The 15786-nt window shown below is 44.0% G+C and overlaps 1 protein-coding gene across 1 annotated transcript; it reads left to right on the forward strand.

The window, feature by feature from the left end:
• Positions 1 to 4092: 4092 nt before the first annotated feature.
• LOC118075353 (olfactory receptor 10Z1-like) lies at positions 4093 to 6439 on the forward strand. Its single transcript, XM_060269136.1, has 2 exons — positions 4093 to 4099; positions 5484 to 6439. The coding sequence occupies exons 1-2, from the start codon at positions 4093 to 4095 to the stop codon at positions 6437 to 6439; spliced, it is 963 nt and encodes a 320-aa protein (XP_060125119.1).
• The last annotated feature ends 9347 nt before the right edge of the window (positions 6440 to 15786 follow it).

Here is a 15786-nt window from a genome sequence, read left to right on the forward strand (position 1 = left end):
GACCCCTGGGCTAAGCCTTACTTTTAAGAGAGGACTCCATATTCAGCTTATTCAATTTGCATTTTTTGTAGCTGTAATTTTACTGTATCATGGAATTTTAAAAATTAATTTTTTTAAAAAAAATATGAATAATAAAACTCATTAAAGAGCCTACCTACTGGAATTAGCCCACCTGCTAACTCCAGGATTAACACTGGCAACACACATCTTGAATATGCACAGGTCTTGCTATTTATTAGTTCTAACATCACAACCTTAATTAAATACTAACACTAACTTAATCCAGAATTCAGGATGTCTTGCACCCACAGATTCATAACAATATTTTTATCCAATGTGAAGAAGAGGGAAAAAGAAAAAAAAGGACCTGTTGAGCTTTTGAAATGCATAAAAGCATATTACAAAGCAGATAAGGAAAATATTTGATGCAGGAAAACAAAGACAGTGTCAACATTAGAAAAAAAAGAAACTTCTGATGGACTATCCTGGTGGTTAAAAGAAGAAAGTTTGCAAGGCAAAGTTTGGGCACAGGTCAATAAGCTTTGATATTGACAAAGATTGGCACATATTTAATTTTACATTTCCCAACAGGAAAAATAAAGACACATTGTTAACTGTGTTAAACCTTCTGGGAGTTATATTATTAACCTATCGTCTGACTCCATAGGCACCATCTCCATAGAGACACTGTCCACCCCACCCAGAAATTTACAGAAAGCTTAAACTTGCCTGTGTGTATAGTTGTTATAACAAACTAATATTGCCACCGCTCAGGAATTTTGGAGCTAAAAGATACTGCTATTTCCAGCTTCCATGTAAGACCCTCAGTTGAGGAAAAACACCTTCATTCCATAAGGTAAGTCACTTGTGGCTAAGGATGGAGGAATCAGTCAATTTTGGGTTCCTCTTTATCCCAGTCCTGAATTCAGTTTGAGATTCAATTTCTTTCAGTTCCTCATGGTCCCAAAATAGATGAGATACTTCTCTTGGTTATTTGATTATAGAATCATAGAATGATAGAATTGTAGAGTAGGACTCTCAGCTCAAGCATCCATGAGAGGTGGCCCTCCAACTTCTGCTTTAAAGCCTCCCATGGAAGGACTCTCTTCTACCGTCCAACAGCTCTTACTGTCATAAAGTTCTTCCTGATGTTTAGTAGGAATCTCTTTTCTTGTGACTTGAATCCATTGGTTCAGGTCCTCCCCTCTAAAGCAGGAGGAAAAAAGCTTGCTCCATCCTCCAAGTGACAGCACTTTAGATATTGGAAGAGGCTATCATATCTCCTCTCAGTTCCCTCTTTACCAGGCAAAATATACCCAATTCCCTCAACTGTTCCGCAGTAGGCTTGGTTTCCAGACCCTTGATCAACTTGGTTGCCCTCCTCTGCACATGTTCCAGCTTGTTAATATATTTTTAAAATTACCATGCCCAGAGCTGGACACAGTATTCCAGATGTGGTCTGACCAAGGCAGAATAGAGTGATGCTATTACTTCCCTCAATCAGGACACTATTCTTCTGTTGATGCAGCCTAGAATAGCATTAGCCTTTTTTGCTGCTGCATCACCCGGTTGACTCATGTTAAGCATGTGGTCTACTAGGACCCCTAGATCCTTTTCACATGTACTGTTAGTAAGGCAGGTATTCCCCATCCTGTATTTGTACATCTGGCTCATTTCTGGGGGGGGGGGATGAGTCCGCCTATCGGGACGAGGTGAAGCAGCTCTATTGTTGGTGTGGAGATAATATTCTGGTCCTTAATTCTGCCAAGACCAAGGAACTGGTGGTGGATTACAGGAAGCAAAAGGCGGACATTCAGCCCCTGTATATTGGCAGGGACCGGTTGGAGAGGGTGGCCGTATTTAAGTTTTTTGGGTGTTACCATTGAGCAGAGTATGACCTGGAGCGCAAATACCACTGCTCTGGTGAAGAAGGCCCAGCAGAGAATATATTTCCTCAGACTTTTAAAAAAGAACAAGCTGAGTGAGAGATTGCTGGTGTCCTTCTACCGAGGCTCCATAGAGAGCATTCTTACATACTGTATCTGTGCTTGGTTTTCCAGCTGAACAGCCATGGATAGGAAACTGCTCCAGAAGGTCATAACCACAGCCCAAAAGATTATCGGCCATCCTCTCCCATCTCTGGAAGAACTATACAATTCCCGTTGCCTTAAAAAAGCAAGGAATCTTTTACAGTATTCATCTCATCCTGGATATAGTCTTTTTGCACTGCTGCCTTCGGGCAAGAGATACAAAACAATTAAATCGAGAATGAATAGATTAAAAAACAGTTTCTATCTGAGAGCTATAACCATTTTAAATGCTGTAACTAAATAATATGATCCCGGGAGTTGTGATGGGTGTATATGTATGTGTGTGTGTGGCTGTAATTGTGTTTTTATTTTATTTTTTATGGGATGGCATTCAATTTCGTTGTACTATGTACAATGACAATAAAGTATTCTATTCTATTCTATTCTATTCCTGCTTAAGTGCAGAACCTTACGTTTATCCCTATTGAAATTTATGTTGTTAGCTTGTGCCCAGTTCTCCAATCTATTAAAGTCATTTTGAATTCTGATTCTGATTCTGACCTTTGCAGCACTAACTACCCCTCCCAGTTTGGTGTCATCTGCAAATTTGATGAGCATCCCATCAATACCTTCATCCAAGTCGGGAATCCCTCATTCCTAATGATTCAAAGTTGGTGGATATTTCTGTTATTTCACTCAGAAATAATCCCAGTCTTAAATTCAGTTTCTTCCTCCACTGAGGGCAAACACCTTCATTTCATGAGGTAAGTAACTTGTGACTAGGCTTTGGTGAATCTGTCCATTTTGCTTTATCTTAGTTCCTGATTAACCCAGTTCAAATTGCCCCATTCCCACATTACTCTGTGATATTTTTTTTAAGCTCTCGTGAAAATTCACACACACACAACTGTGCCCAATTTGAATAATATGCTCATTTGTGCTGGCAGTTTTCAGATATATAGGAGAAATGCACCTCAAAATTACGAGAAGTGGGTATTTTGAAGGATATCTGCAATTTGTTTGCATATGAGGAATGGTTGAGGGAGCTGTGTATGTTTAGCCTGGGAAAGAGGGGACTAAGAGGACTAACCATCAAGAAGAACTTTCAGACAGTAAGAGCTGTTTGGCAGTGGAACTGTCTCCCTCGGGAGGTTTTAACCCCCTTTATCAGAGGTTTTTAAACAGAGGCTGGGTAGCCATCTATCTGTCATGGATACTTTAGCTGAGTTTCCTGCATTGCAGGGGTTGGACTAGATGACCCTTTGGGTCCCCTACAACTCTACAATTCTATGATTCTATTATTCTAATTCACATCAAAATGCAAACCAATTCATCCCCCATTCCTATTTGTGGCCCTACTTAGAAAATAGCTGGGCAGCCTGTGACCCTGCAGGTGTTGGTGGGCTCCAGCTCCTATCAGCCTCTGCCAGCACGGCCAATAGATTGACCAGAACTTCACTCAGTTGACCTCCTCTTATTCTTGCCAACTTAACCATACAAGTCATTTCCCACACCTTAAAAAGTCAGGCATCTATAGATTTTGACTAACAATAAAAGTAATAATACTACCGTAATATGGTGTACCACTCAGAGTGGCCTGGAGGGAAGGAGCCATGGGTTGTTAATAATGCATTCATTTTTTAAACAACAACAACACCATTCCCATTGTTCAATTTCAACACCTTTATTGGCATATATATAAAATATAAAAACAAAGACAAAACATATACCGTAGGTCATTAGTATAAATAGTGACTCTACATCATACAGAAATAATGGAGAGCAGGAGGAGGAAAAGGCACACAAGGGATCCTCAGCTATCATTGTTGAAGGCTAGATGTATTGATTTTAATTACATAAATTCTGGACAGGTAGTGGGCATTTTTAATGGGTGGTGGGTCATTTTTAAATCCAAGAAACACTTGGAGGTTGTACCTTTGCGTTTTGAACTAAAGCAATGTAGGATAACATGTGAAAACCCACTCATTCTTCTCTGTCTTGCAGGCCATGCACAGAAGCAATGAAGAGAGAGTGCTGGCGAGGCCTTGGAGGTTCTAGGTGCATGGAGGGTAAGACTCATAAAAACTAGGATCACAGACAAGATCAGGGAGGGACTGGGTGGGGATGGGGCTATGGGCTCTGATCTCCATCCCTTTGGGAACAACTCTCTCAGGTCCTTGCTACACAAACTGAAAAAAAGGACAGAAGATTCAGCTTTGTCCTGCTGCATCACACAAATCTCAACTTCCCCTTTTGGAACAAGGGTCACACTCACATAATACAGGTAAAGCATTCTTACACTACTTTAAGAGTCATGTCATCCTGCAAAGAATTCTGGGAACTCTGGTTTGTTAACACTATGATATAGAGTTGGCAGAACCTCCAGAAGATTTAGGGGAGTGCAGGGGAGGAGAAAGAGAGAAAGTTCAATTACCCAAGGAGAAATCCTTGTGTTGATGAATGTTCTCCGTAGTGTATCACAGAGCCTCCAAGTGTCCCTATTATCCAGGGACGTCTCTAATTTAGAGAAGCCATCCTGGTTTCTGATTTGATCCTGAAATGTCCCACTTTTTCTTAGGACGTCCCTATTTGCATTGGATAAATGTTGAAGGGTATGGAGTTATCTGACCCCGATGCATCTGAAGGCAATCCTGTATAGGGAAGCTTTTCATAATGTTTAATGTTTTATTATGTGTTTATATATGTTGGAAGCTGCCCAGACAGGGGCAACCTAGTAAGATATGTGGGGTATAAATGGTAAAATTATCGTTATGAAATGCCCCTATTTTCATTGGAGAAATGTTGGAGGGTATGCATCATTGAATGCAACCTTTGGTTTGGTGCATGTATCCAATCACCAGGCACTGAAAGGTGTTTGGTGGGTGAACCGCCCAAGAGGGAGTTGACCCTTCATAGAATTACAGTTAACAGTGAGTACTTCTGGCACTGAAGACTAAACTGCTCAATAGGCAGGGGCTGGACAACAATTCTCTCCCAAGCTCTCCTCTTCCTACAGTTCCAGGTCCTTGGACCAGACACAATGGGCAGTGAAATTCCAAGGGGTTATGTCCTTGTGGGAGCTATGCCTCTACCATCACTACCAGCAAAAAAGAATTGGTGGCAGTTTCTGGCAAGACCTCACAGAACTCTCACAAGATCTTACCGCTGTCATTGCTGCTCCTTACTTCTATGGTGGGTGGTTCCCCACCTGCCCTCACCACCAGAGAAGCAAGGAGAAGTGGCTGTGGCTTCTGAGTTCTGGTAAGATCTCATGGACCTCTTGCGAGAGCTCATTAAAACCCAGAAGCCACATCTGCAAGGCTTTTTAAGGGGCAGCAGTTGGGGGGGGCACACACCTTAACATTTCGCCTTAGGCAATGAAACAGGGTGCGCTGCTCCTGCCTTGGATGGTGCCCTGTCGTTAACCACAAATCTCCTCACCAATTTTTACAGCTAAAGATGTGCAAGAGAACCAAACAAGGCCATCTGAATTCCTGCTGATGAGTGGTCTGTCCGACTTGCCGCAGCTGCGCTTTATCATACTGGCTGTCTTCCTCTTCTTCTACCTCCTGACCTTGTCTGGCAATGTCCTGCTGGGCTTGGCTGTATGGAAGGATCCCCACCTTCAGACACCGATGTACATCTTCCTCTGCTCCCTGGCCCTCTCAGAGACCTTTATAAGCATAGCTTTGGTGCCCAAAGCATTAACAGGTCTGGCATCATCTGATGGTGTTTCTTCCATCTCCTTTCCTGGCTGCGTGGCACAAATGTTCTTTGCCTCTTCGTTGGCATCTACTAACTGCTTCCTCTTGGCAGCCATGGGGTACGACCGCTCAGTGGCAGTTCGTGACCCACTGCACTACGTGACACGAATGGGAGGACAGATGTGTACCAAGCTGATCTCACTCTGCACTTTCATTGGTTTCTGTGTCGGTGCTAGCATGACCACCACTGTCTTCCATCTTCCCTTCTGCCCAGGCCATAACCACCTCCAGCATTTCTTCTGCGATATTCCACCTCTCCTGGACCTGGCCTGTGCAGATACACATGTTAGCGAGGGAGCCTTGCTTCTCCTTGGTCTGTTTGTTCTGGGCCTCCCCTTGTTTCTGATTCTTCTCTCATACACATTTATCATGAGAGCTGTGTTGAGAGTTTCTGCCCCTGGGGGGCGCCAGAGAGCCTTCTCCACTTGTGGGGCTCATCTTACTGTGGTGGTCATCCACTTTGGCTGTGCTTCCTTCATATACCTCAGACCCAAGTCCAGCTTTGAGCCAGACAGGGACCGGCTTGTCTCTGTGAGCTACTGTGTGGTCACTCCACTTCTCAACCCAATGGTCTACAGTCTTCGAAACCGGGAGGTTCACGCTGCCCTCAAAAAGACTCTTGGTCTCAAGGTTGCAGCAACTTAACACACACTCCCTCTTCTCATATATATTGCTTACAGTGGGACATCTATTTTTGTTCTGTGTCTCCCCACCCCAGCTCAAACTTAATTGTGTGTGATATCCCACATTGACAATCTCTAAATAATTTGTAATTCTTTTCATAAAGAACTTGGAACTGATCTGTCAGTTTTATAACTAAATATTGAACTCATCTTTTCCCCACTGTAATTGGAATACATTGTCTAAGTTCCATATAATCTCAGGTTTATACATTTTAAAGAATTTTACCGTCATTTTAACATTTCAAAACTTGACTTTCTTTCCCCCTCTTTCTGCGGTTCCTTAAATTTATTTTAAATATTTTCTGCATATCCAAATTAGCTTAATTTGCTCATCTACTTTAAATATAAATAAACTCTTATGAAACTGCAGGTTATTACAATAATCCTGCCAATGTTCTTATCTGTTTACAATTTGTTTGTAAATAAACCATTTCAATTCTTTTATAAAAAGTTTGTTATCTTGATTTCTTATTTTTCTGCCATTTCTTTCCATTTTTGGACAAGTAAAATTATTGCCGCTGTAGTTGCACACATGAATAAATTTCTGTACAGTTTGGGTAGTTCTGTCCCTATAATTCCCCAAAGGAAAGCTTCTGTTTTTTGGTGTTTTTTTAACAAATGTTATTTTAAACATCTTTTTCAATTCATTATATATCATTTCCGAGTAAGCTTTAACCTTACTACAAGACCACCACATATGATAAAAAGAACCTTTCTCTTTATATTTCCAACACTTATTCGATTTAGATTTATATATTTTTGCCAATTTACACAATTGTTAGATACCATTGATATATCGTTTTTATATAATTTTCTCTTAGACCATAACATGCTTTAAATTTATGGTAAGTCCATATTCCACAATCGTTTCCATGCTCCCATATCTATATTATGACCAATATCTATTGCCCAGACTTCCGGTGCTAACTGCCATAATAGAGGCACGACCATGTTTGTCATATTCAATTTATATCCTGTCACTTTCCCATACTTTTTTATTTGTTTTTCTATCTCCGCTATTGGCTGCATAGGATCTGTTAATGCCAAAACAAATTTGCATACATTTAAAGTTTCTCTTCTTTTCCACTTACCACCCATTTCATTATTTTTTTAACAAGATTGGGTCATAATTCCTTTGCCAACAATGGAAATAAGGGGCATACTTCCCTCATTCTTTGAAGACAAACAAGATTTTGAGGCAACTGCATTAATGCAAAGTTTAGCACTTGGAATTAAATCTATCAATGGAGCTACGTTCTAAAATTTTCTCCAGACTCAAAAGCCTTATTTCCCATTCCCAGTTTTTGAATTTCTAAAATTTGCTAATCCAGAGGCCACAATATGGAATCTGACTAGAGTGGGTTATTGGGGAAACAGTAAAGAAAGACAGAGAGAGGTGAAATGATTTTCAAAGAGAGAAAAAGCATCATATTACCAACTGGTACTTCAATCACCTATGTCAGAGGTTTTCAGTCTTTTTGAGTTCATGGCTCTCTTGACCAACATTCTTTCTGTGGCTCCCCTGTGGGCCTGGAGCCCAGTTAGGTCCCCCCTTGCCTGCAGAGCCGGGAAACACTCACCACTTTTCAAACACCCTCCCTTGTGGAGCATTCCCTCAGCCTCCAAACAATTTGTTTTCAACTTGTGGCCAGGACCCACAACAGGGCATGGTGGGGTGTACCACTAATTTTGGGGGGAGTTGTTTGGTTTTTTGCTTTTACATAAAAGAAAATTGTGGAGGAAGTGAGATGGAAAAGACGCATGTTTACCATTTAAATTTAGATGTGGGCTCCATGGATTGTAGCAACTTTTGAGCAAGAGGTAGATCCCAGTTCTGAAAATACTGTAGGCCAGTATCTTGGCTAGACCATGTAGGCTTCAATACTACTCTAATAAAATTTCAAAATGAAGCAAATAAGTAACATTTATGTATATTCTGTACTTTGATTAAATTTATATTGTTTGGGCTGTATTCAATGTGTTGTTGTTTAGTCGTTTAGTCGTGTCCGACTCTTCATGACCCCATGGACCATAGCACGCCAGGCACTCCTGTCTTCCACTGCCTCCCGCAGTTTGGTCAAACTCATGTTCGTAGCTTCGAGAACACTGTCCAACCATCTCATCCTCTGTCGTCCCCTTCTCCTAGTGCCCTCAATCTTTCCCAACATCAGGGTCTTTTCCAAGGATTCTTCTCTTCTCATGAGGTGGCCAAAGTATTGGAGCCTCAGCTTCACGATCTGTCCTACCAGGGAGCACTCAGGGCTGATTTCCTTAAGAATGGATAGGTTTGATCTTCTTGCAGTCCATGGGACTCTCAAGAGTCTCCTCCAGCACCATAATTCAAAAGCATCAATTCTTCGGCGATCAGCCTTCTTTATGGTCCAGCTCTCACTTCCATACATCACTACTGGGAAAACCATAGCTTTAACTATACGGACCTTTGTCAGCAAGGTGATGTCTTTGCTTTTTAAGATGCTGTATTCAATGTAGTCTTACTCAAAGTAGACCTGCTGAAATTAATAGCTCTAAGTTAGTTATGACCATTTACTTCAATAGGTCTACTTTGAGTAGGACTAGTATTAACTATCACACTTTGTGTCCATGCTTTGTTTCAAGTAAATTCTTTGTTGCAAGAATTATTGTGGCAAAAGTATGAAGGTAAAGGGAGGCAGAGGGAGCCAGCGCACAGCTTCCAGGTCATGTGGCCAGCATGACAAAGCCGCTTCTGGCGAACCAGAGCAGCGCACAGAAACTCCGTTTACCTTCCCACCGGAGCGGTATCTATTTAACTACAGGGCCGTCTTAAGCACATCTGGCACCCTGGCACCGTGGTGTGAAGATCCCTCTGACACCCCACCCCCACCCCGTTTCCCAGCACAGCTGGCGGGCAGGCGCAGCGCGGCTTCCGCGGGCGCAGCGTCCCCCTGGCGCCCTGCGCCACCCAGCCTTGCCTTAGAGCCAGCCCTGTTTATCTACTTACACTTTGATGTGCTTTCGAACTGCTAGGTTGGCAGGAGCTGGGACTGAGCAATGGGAGCTCACCCCATTGTGGGGATTCGAACCGCCGACCTTCTGATCAGCAAGCCCTAGGCTCTGTGGTTTAACCCACAGCGCCACTTGCGTGGCAAAAGTATAAGTCAGAGAAAAAGTAGCAAAAATTTTTGGAGGGACATATGAAAGAGACAGAGGCAATGAGAAATGGACAAAGATACTCTGCTGCCTCAGGAGTGAGGTTCTTTGCAGGTGTCTGCATATTTCAAGCTTTCTCTACTAACAGAAAAGCTACATTGAAGAGTTGCTTCTAAAAGATTATTTAAAAGTTATAGTTTTTGTATTCAATATGAATGAGATGTGGGTGATTAGTAGTTGTTGTTTAGTCGTGCCCGACTCTTTGTGACCCCATGGACCAGAGCACGCCAGGCACTCCTGTCTTCCACTGCCTCCCACAGTTTGGTCAGACTCACGTTGGTGGCTTCGAGAACACTGTCCAACCATCTTGTCCTCTGTCATCCCCTTCTCCTTGTGCCCTCCATCTTTCCCAACATCAGGGTCTTTTCCAGGGAGTCTTCTCTTCTCATGAGGTGGCCAAAGTATTGGAGCCTCAGCTTCACGATCTGTCCTTCCAGTGAGCACTCAGGGTTGATTTCCTTAGGAATGGATAGGTTTGATCTTCTTGCAGTCCATGGGACTCTCAGGAGTCTCCTCCAGCACCATAATTCAAAAGCATCAATTCTTCGGTGATCAGCCTTCTTTATGGTCCAGCTCTCACTTCCATACATCACTACTGGGAAAACCATAGCTTTAACTATACGGACCTTTGTCAGCAAGGTGATGTCTTTGCTTTTTAAGATGCTGTATTCAATGTAGTCTTACTCAAAGTAGACCTGCTGAAATTAATAGCTCTAAGTTAGTTATGACCATTTACTTCAATAGGTCTACTTTGAGTGATGGGACCAGTGGCCATGATCTTAGTTTTTTTGATGTTGAGCTTCAGACCATATTTTGCGCTCTCCTCTTTCACCCTCATTAAAAGGTTCTTTAATTCCTCCTCACTTTCTGCCATCAAAGTTGTGTCATCTTATTGATCATGTAGATCACCACAATGATTGGATATCTTACCACTGTCTTGGCTATAAGCCTGGATGACCATCTCCTCCATACCCCCATGTACTTCTTCCTCAGCAACCTCTCGCTGGCAGACACCTGTTTCACAACCACTATTGTGCCCAAGATGTTGGCTGGCACATTCTCCAAAGTGGTGGGTGCTTTGCACAGATGCACTTTTTCCTTGCTTTTGAAATGATCAACAACTTTCTCTTGGCAACCATGGCATTGGACCACTATGTGGCCATCTTGACTCTTTTACTGGGGAGGGAGGGAAGAAATTAGGTTTGCTCAGGATTTAAATGTGAACCTACCTAACTTGCACTTTCTGAAACAATACACAAACCAAAGCACAACTACCCTTCCAAGATCACAATTCTTCAAAATCAATGTTGCATTTACTCAACCAAATAATGTGTGCAACGTTGTGTGAAAATAAAGTTGCCCTAGAATGCTGGTGGTGTGTGTGTGGTATCTAAATCAAACTCAGAGTAGGCCTATTGAAATCAATTGCATTAACATGGTCATCATTACTAAGTGAAGGGGGACATAGCTGGAAACTTTATCTTTAGTGCATCCTTTTTTTCCTGCCATATTTCCAAGAGCAAAAGCCCGGACACATTTGTAGGTGGACCGTGGGGTGTGTGGAGTCGGTGGCAGGTGGCAGCTAGCCAGGTGAGCGACAGCGGGGGTCAAGCAGGCAATCACCCGTGAGGCGACTTGCAGGGCTGTGCATGCTCTGAGCATGCGCACAACACACAGCCTGTCTCCCAGAGTCCTGCCTGGTTAGGAGTGTCTTGGTTCACCAACTATGGCCATTCCTGAAAAGAGATAGCCTGACCACTGTAGTCCATTCATTGGTAACCTCAAGCTAGATTGCTGTAACACATTCCATGTGAGTCTGGTTCAGAAGCTCCAGCTGATACATGTCAATTGAGTTTTCTCCGCATAGACATTTGCTCTGATTTATCACTAAAGAATGGATTTTCTTTGGGGAAATGGTGGGGCAAGGGCAACACTGCTCAGAGCTGTGCCTAGAAAGCACGAGACAAACAGAAAACTGCTCAGACCCATGCTCTCTAGGCAAGGGTCAAGCAGAAGTGTGGATGAGCCCATAACTGGGGATTCAAGACATATTTTAATTCTTATATTAAGCTCAACCCATTTTGCCACTATTCATCTCATGGTGATCTCTTCCAATAATTATTTTTTGAAACTGAGCAACAAGACATCTTATTATGTGGGGGGAAATGGAGACAACAGAGGGTGAAATGGAAAAGTTCATCACACAGGTGTTTTCAGGAATGAAACAGTCAAGTGGTGGAGTTGTGATGTTGGAGGAGTCAATAAAGGACAAAGTCCCCAACATCTATAGGAAACGGTCATCCCCACATGAAGGTGGGGATATGTAAATGCAGATATCTTTGATTCAGGCAGAGCAGCTCATGTGGCCTTTAATTCACTCCAGCATGCACAACAGAGAGAGATGGAGCCAACAAAGACCTCCGGGTAGAGGGCGGTATATACAGTGGTGCCTCGCAAGACGAATTTAATTCGTTCTGTGAGTCAATTCGTTTTGCGAAAAAATCGTCTTGCGACTCCCATAGGAATGCATTGAATAATTATTATTATTATTATTATTATTATTATTATTTGCCCATAGGAACGTATTAATTGAATTTCAATGCATTCCTATGGGAAACCACGATTCGCTAGACGAATTTTTCACAAAACAAATTCGTCTTGCGAGGCAACCTCCGATCGCAAAACCCATTCGTCTAGCGAAAAATTTGTCTAGCTGGGCATTCGTCTAGCGAGGTACCACTGTAAATTGAATAAATAACAACAAAAGCAACAAAAACTACTACTACTACTACTACTACTACGAGTGGGGTTAAACTACACAGGGCATGTACCAGAGGGGAAGCTGGACAATTCCGTTCCAGGACCTTGAATATACATTCAACATTCCATAGTAATATGTGAGGATTAGCAAGTACCCACTAAGGGGTTAAACTGTGTTGTGAGTCACCTGATCACTGGGAGGTCCCTACATATGGGAATATGTTCTTTGTTCTGTCTGTAAAAGTTAGTTTCGATAGCGCTCGGACAAGGCAGAGCCATGCCGGCTACCTCTCAGCCTGTATTTAATCTGTAAATAAAGTTAAGTAGAGTAGAAAACACTGTTCTCTGTGGATTTATTCGTGAGCTACTTCCAGAAAGCCACACAAGTTTCTGCTGTGCAACAGGAAAAGGTACTCTGCATTTTGCCAAGGAACACGCTGAGCTGGGAGCGTGCGGGACCTTTGTGAACTTTGGCAAAGCCCTAACTGAGCCATAAAACACTCATTAGGGCAATAAAACTTCACAGGTTATGGGACTTATGAGGTCACCCAGGTGTTAAGGGTGATTTATAGCAGTGTGAGCTGTTTCGGAGGTGCTCACAGAAAAAGGCCAGTTTGGAGATACCTGCTTTTGCAGCCGGCATTAGCAGATGGACTCACTGGTGAAGAATGCCGCCATTCTTCCTGCCCGGAGGAGAGCTACGCAGCAGCTGGACTGAGTGAATAAACGCTGGAAGCGCAGCCCCAGGGGTGTGGAAGGATGGCAGAGACCCAAGGGTCGGTGGAGTGGAGAGGAAAAACCCAGAGACTGTGTAAAAAGCCTGGGAAAAGGAAAAGCAGCAGTAAAAGCAGCAATGTCCCTAGTCTTGCGAAGGAGGGATTAGCTGAGTGGAAAAGCCCCACAGCAGAAAAGGCTGAAAGGCACAGCAATACAGGGATGCATGCTGAAATGGAGAGCCAAACAGAGGTCTTGGAGACCGCTCCCTTAGCAGGCAGTTGCAGGGAGACGTTCCAGATGGCCGATGCCAAGCTTCAAGCCCAGAGCCCAACCCCAGAGGCAGTGGATGGAGAGGCTGCGGCTCTCAAGGAGAAGAGAGGAGGGGGTTTCAGAGGGGGCCAGTCTGCTGGAGGCAGAGGGGGCAAAGCAGGGGCATACGTCACCAGAGAATGTGCTGATGGTGTTGGAGATAATCTTTGCTGGCTTTGTGGCTCTGACCGCCATTTTCAGCGATTCCACACACACAAGGAGCCCAGTGGGGGGCAGTTGCTAGAAGCCCATCGGAAGCCACTGGAAAGGCGTTTGCAGGCCGTTGTTTTCGCTGCAATCTTCCTGGGCACCGTGCCAAGTTTTGCCAAGCTCCAGAAGCAGCCAAGGTCACTCAGCCAGGTGGCAGTCAACAGCCCAAAGGTGGGGGCAAGGAGCAAAAAGTGCAGCTGCGAGCCCAATGTTGTGAGAAAGTTCCTGATAACGTCGTGAGCTCAGCTGCCATGGCAACAGTGAAGAAGAAAGAAGTAAACAGCCTGAGGTTTATAATCGACTCAGGCTCGTCCCATCATTTGATGCCGCCAAGTGGCCATCTGCGAGATTCCATGCCACTTGAAGAAGAAAAAAGCCTCAATTTGGCTGATGGTTCTACAGGAACTATTAAAAGCAGTGGTGTTTTTTACATGCAATGTTTGGACACTGATCTTGATGTTTATGTGTTACCAGGCACGAAAAGCTGTCTTTTAAGTGTGTCATCTTTACTGCGTGATGGTTTTAAAGTGTGCTTTGATAATGATGTGTGCACCATTTCCAGGGATGGGGTTGTGCTAGTCAGTGTTACTGTTGGGTCAGATGGGCTGTTTGTCCTGGATGGGAGGGGGCAAACAGGCGGAAGTAACACTGGTGAAGCCCAAGCTAAGTGTGCCAATACCCCAAGCGCCCCAGGGGGCGCTATACATGAGGATTGTATTCACAAATGGCACAGACGTTTCAACCATTTGTCATTTAAATACGTGGCCAAGGCCCCTGAGTGTGCACAAGGGTGCAAGTTTAAATCCTGCAACAGGCACTTGGAATGCAGGGCTTGTTTGAAAGCTAAAGTGAAAACGTGTTCTTCTCCTAGGTCTGAAAGGAAGAGCACACAGCCATTTCGATTGGTCCATATGGATGTTTCCATACCCAAGCCTCGGTGGATCACGTTATGCTCTTTCTCTGGTTGATGATTTCAGTCGTTTTTCTTGGCTTATCCCATTGAAAGACAAAGCAGAGGCGGCCAAAGTGATACAGGAGTGGGTAGCCGAAGTGGAACTACAGTTCTCCCTTACTGTCAAATGCTTTCAGAGTGACAGGGGGGATTTTTGAATACAGAGGTTCTTTCGCAGCAAGGGAATCAGACACAGGAAGTCTGCCCCCTACAGTCCACAGGATAACGGCATTGCGGAATGGCGGTTTTGGACACTGTCCGAACTGGCGGAGGCCATTCTTTTTGATGCAGGGCTACCACAGAAGTGTGTGGGGGGGAGCTTATCGCTGTGTAAATTTCTGCCTGAACAGAGCGTACAGTTCAGTTGTGGATACAACACCCTATTACATGTTGTATGGCAAGGTTCCCAAGGTGCACTACTTCAGAACCTTTGGGTGTGAGGCGTGGGTGTTGATTCCAAAGGGAAAACGCAGAAAGGGTGGACCAAGGTCCAAGAAGATGATTTTCTGTGGCTATGAGCCAAACTCCAATGCGTGGAGGTTTGTTCCAGCAGACGGGGATCAGACCCGGATACATATTAGCAGGAGTGCTGTGTTTTGTGAACAGGAAGGCTGGAGACGCATTCATGTTAACCCTGAAGTTCTTCTTGACTGGTCAACCGCTCTTGACCAGGAAGAGGAAACTCAGGAACCTGATTCTGGAGGTCCAGGCCAAGGGCCAGACCCAGGTCAGGCAGCAGGTCCCAGCGGTGCAATTCCTAGGGAAGTGAAGCAGGAAACCAGAAGTGAACCAGTTTATCCCCAGGCCAAGCCTGGGAAGTACAGCAAACGTGGTAGGTCACCCACATCTCCCAAGCCAAGCCCAGAGGGTGCTCCAAAGCGGAGTAGGTCTCTTGACAGTGCTCCAAGCACAAGAGAGTCTCAGTCTGAGACAAGCACGTCAGAGTCAGAGGGAGAGACAGTGGGACCAAGGCGTTCAAAACGCACCACGAAAGGTAAACCACCTGACAGGTTCTCAGCCATCAGTGTATGGGTGAACCTAGCAGTGTGTGAACCTGAAAGTTTTGAAGAGGTTCAACAGTTAGCAGAAGAGGAAGCTAGTAAGTGGAAAGTTGCAATGGAGAAAGAGTTGAACTCCATGCAATCTCTTGGTGTGTATAGCCTAACACAGTT

This window comes from Zootoca vivipara, chromosome 15 (genome assembly GCF_965207765.1).
Source record: "Zootoca vivipara chromosome 15, rZooViv2.hap1.1, whole genome shotgun sequence".
NCBI lineage: Eukaryota > Metazoa > Chordata > Lepidosauria > Squamata > Lacertidae > Zootoca > Zootoca vivipara.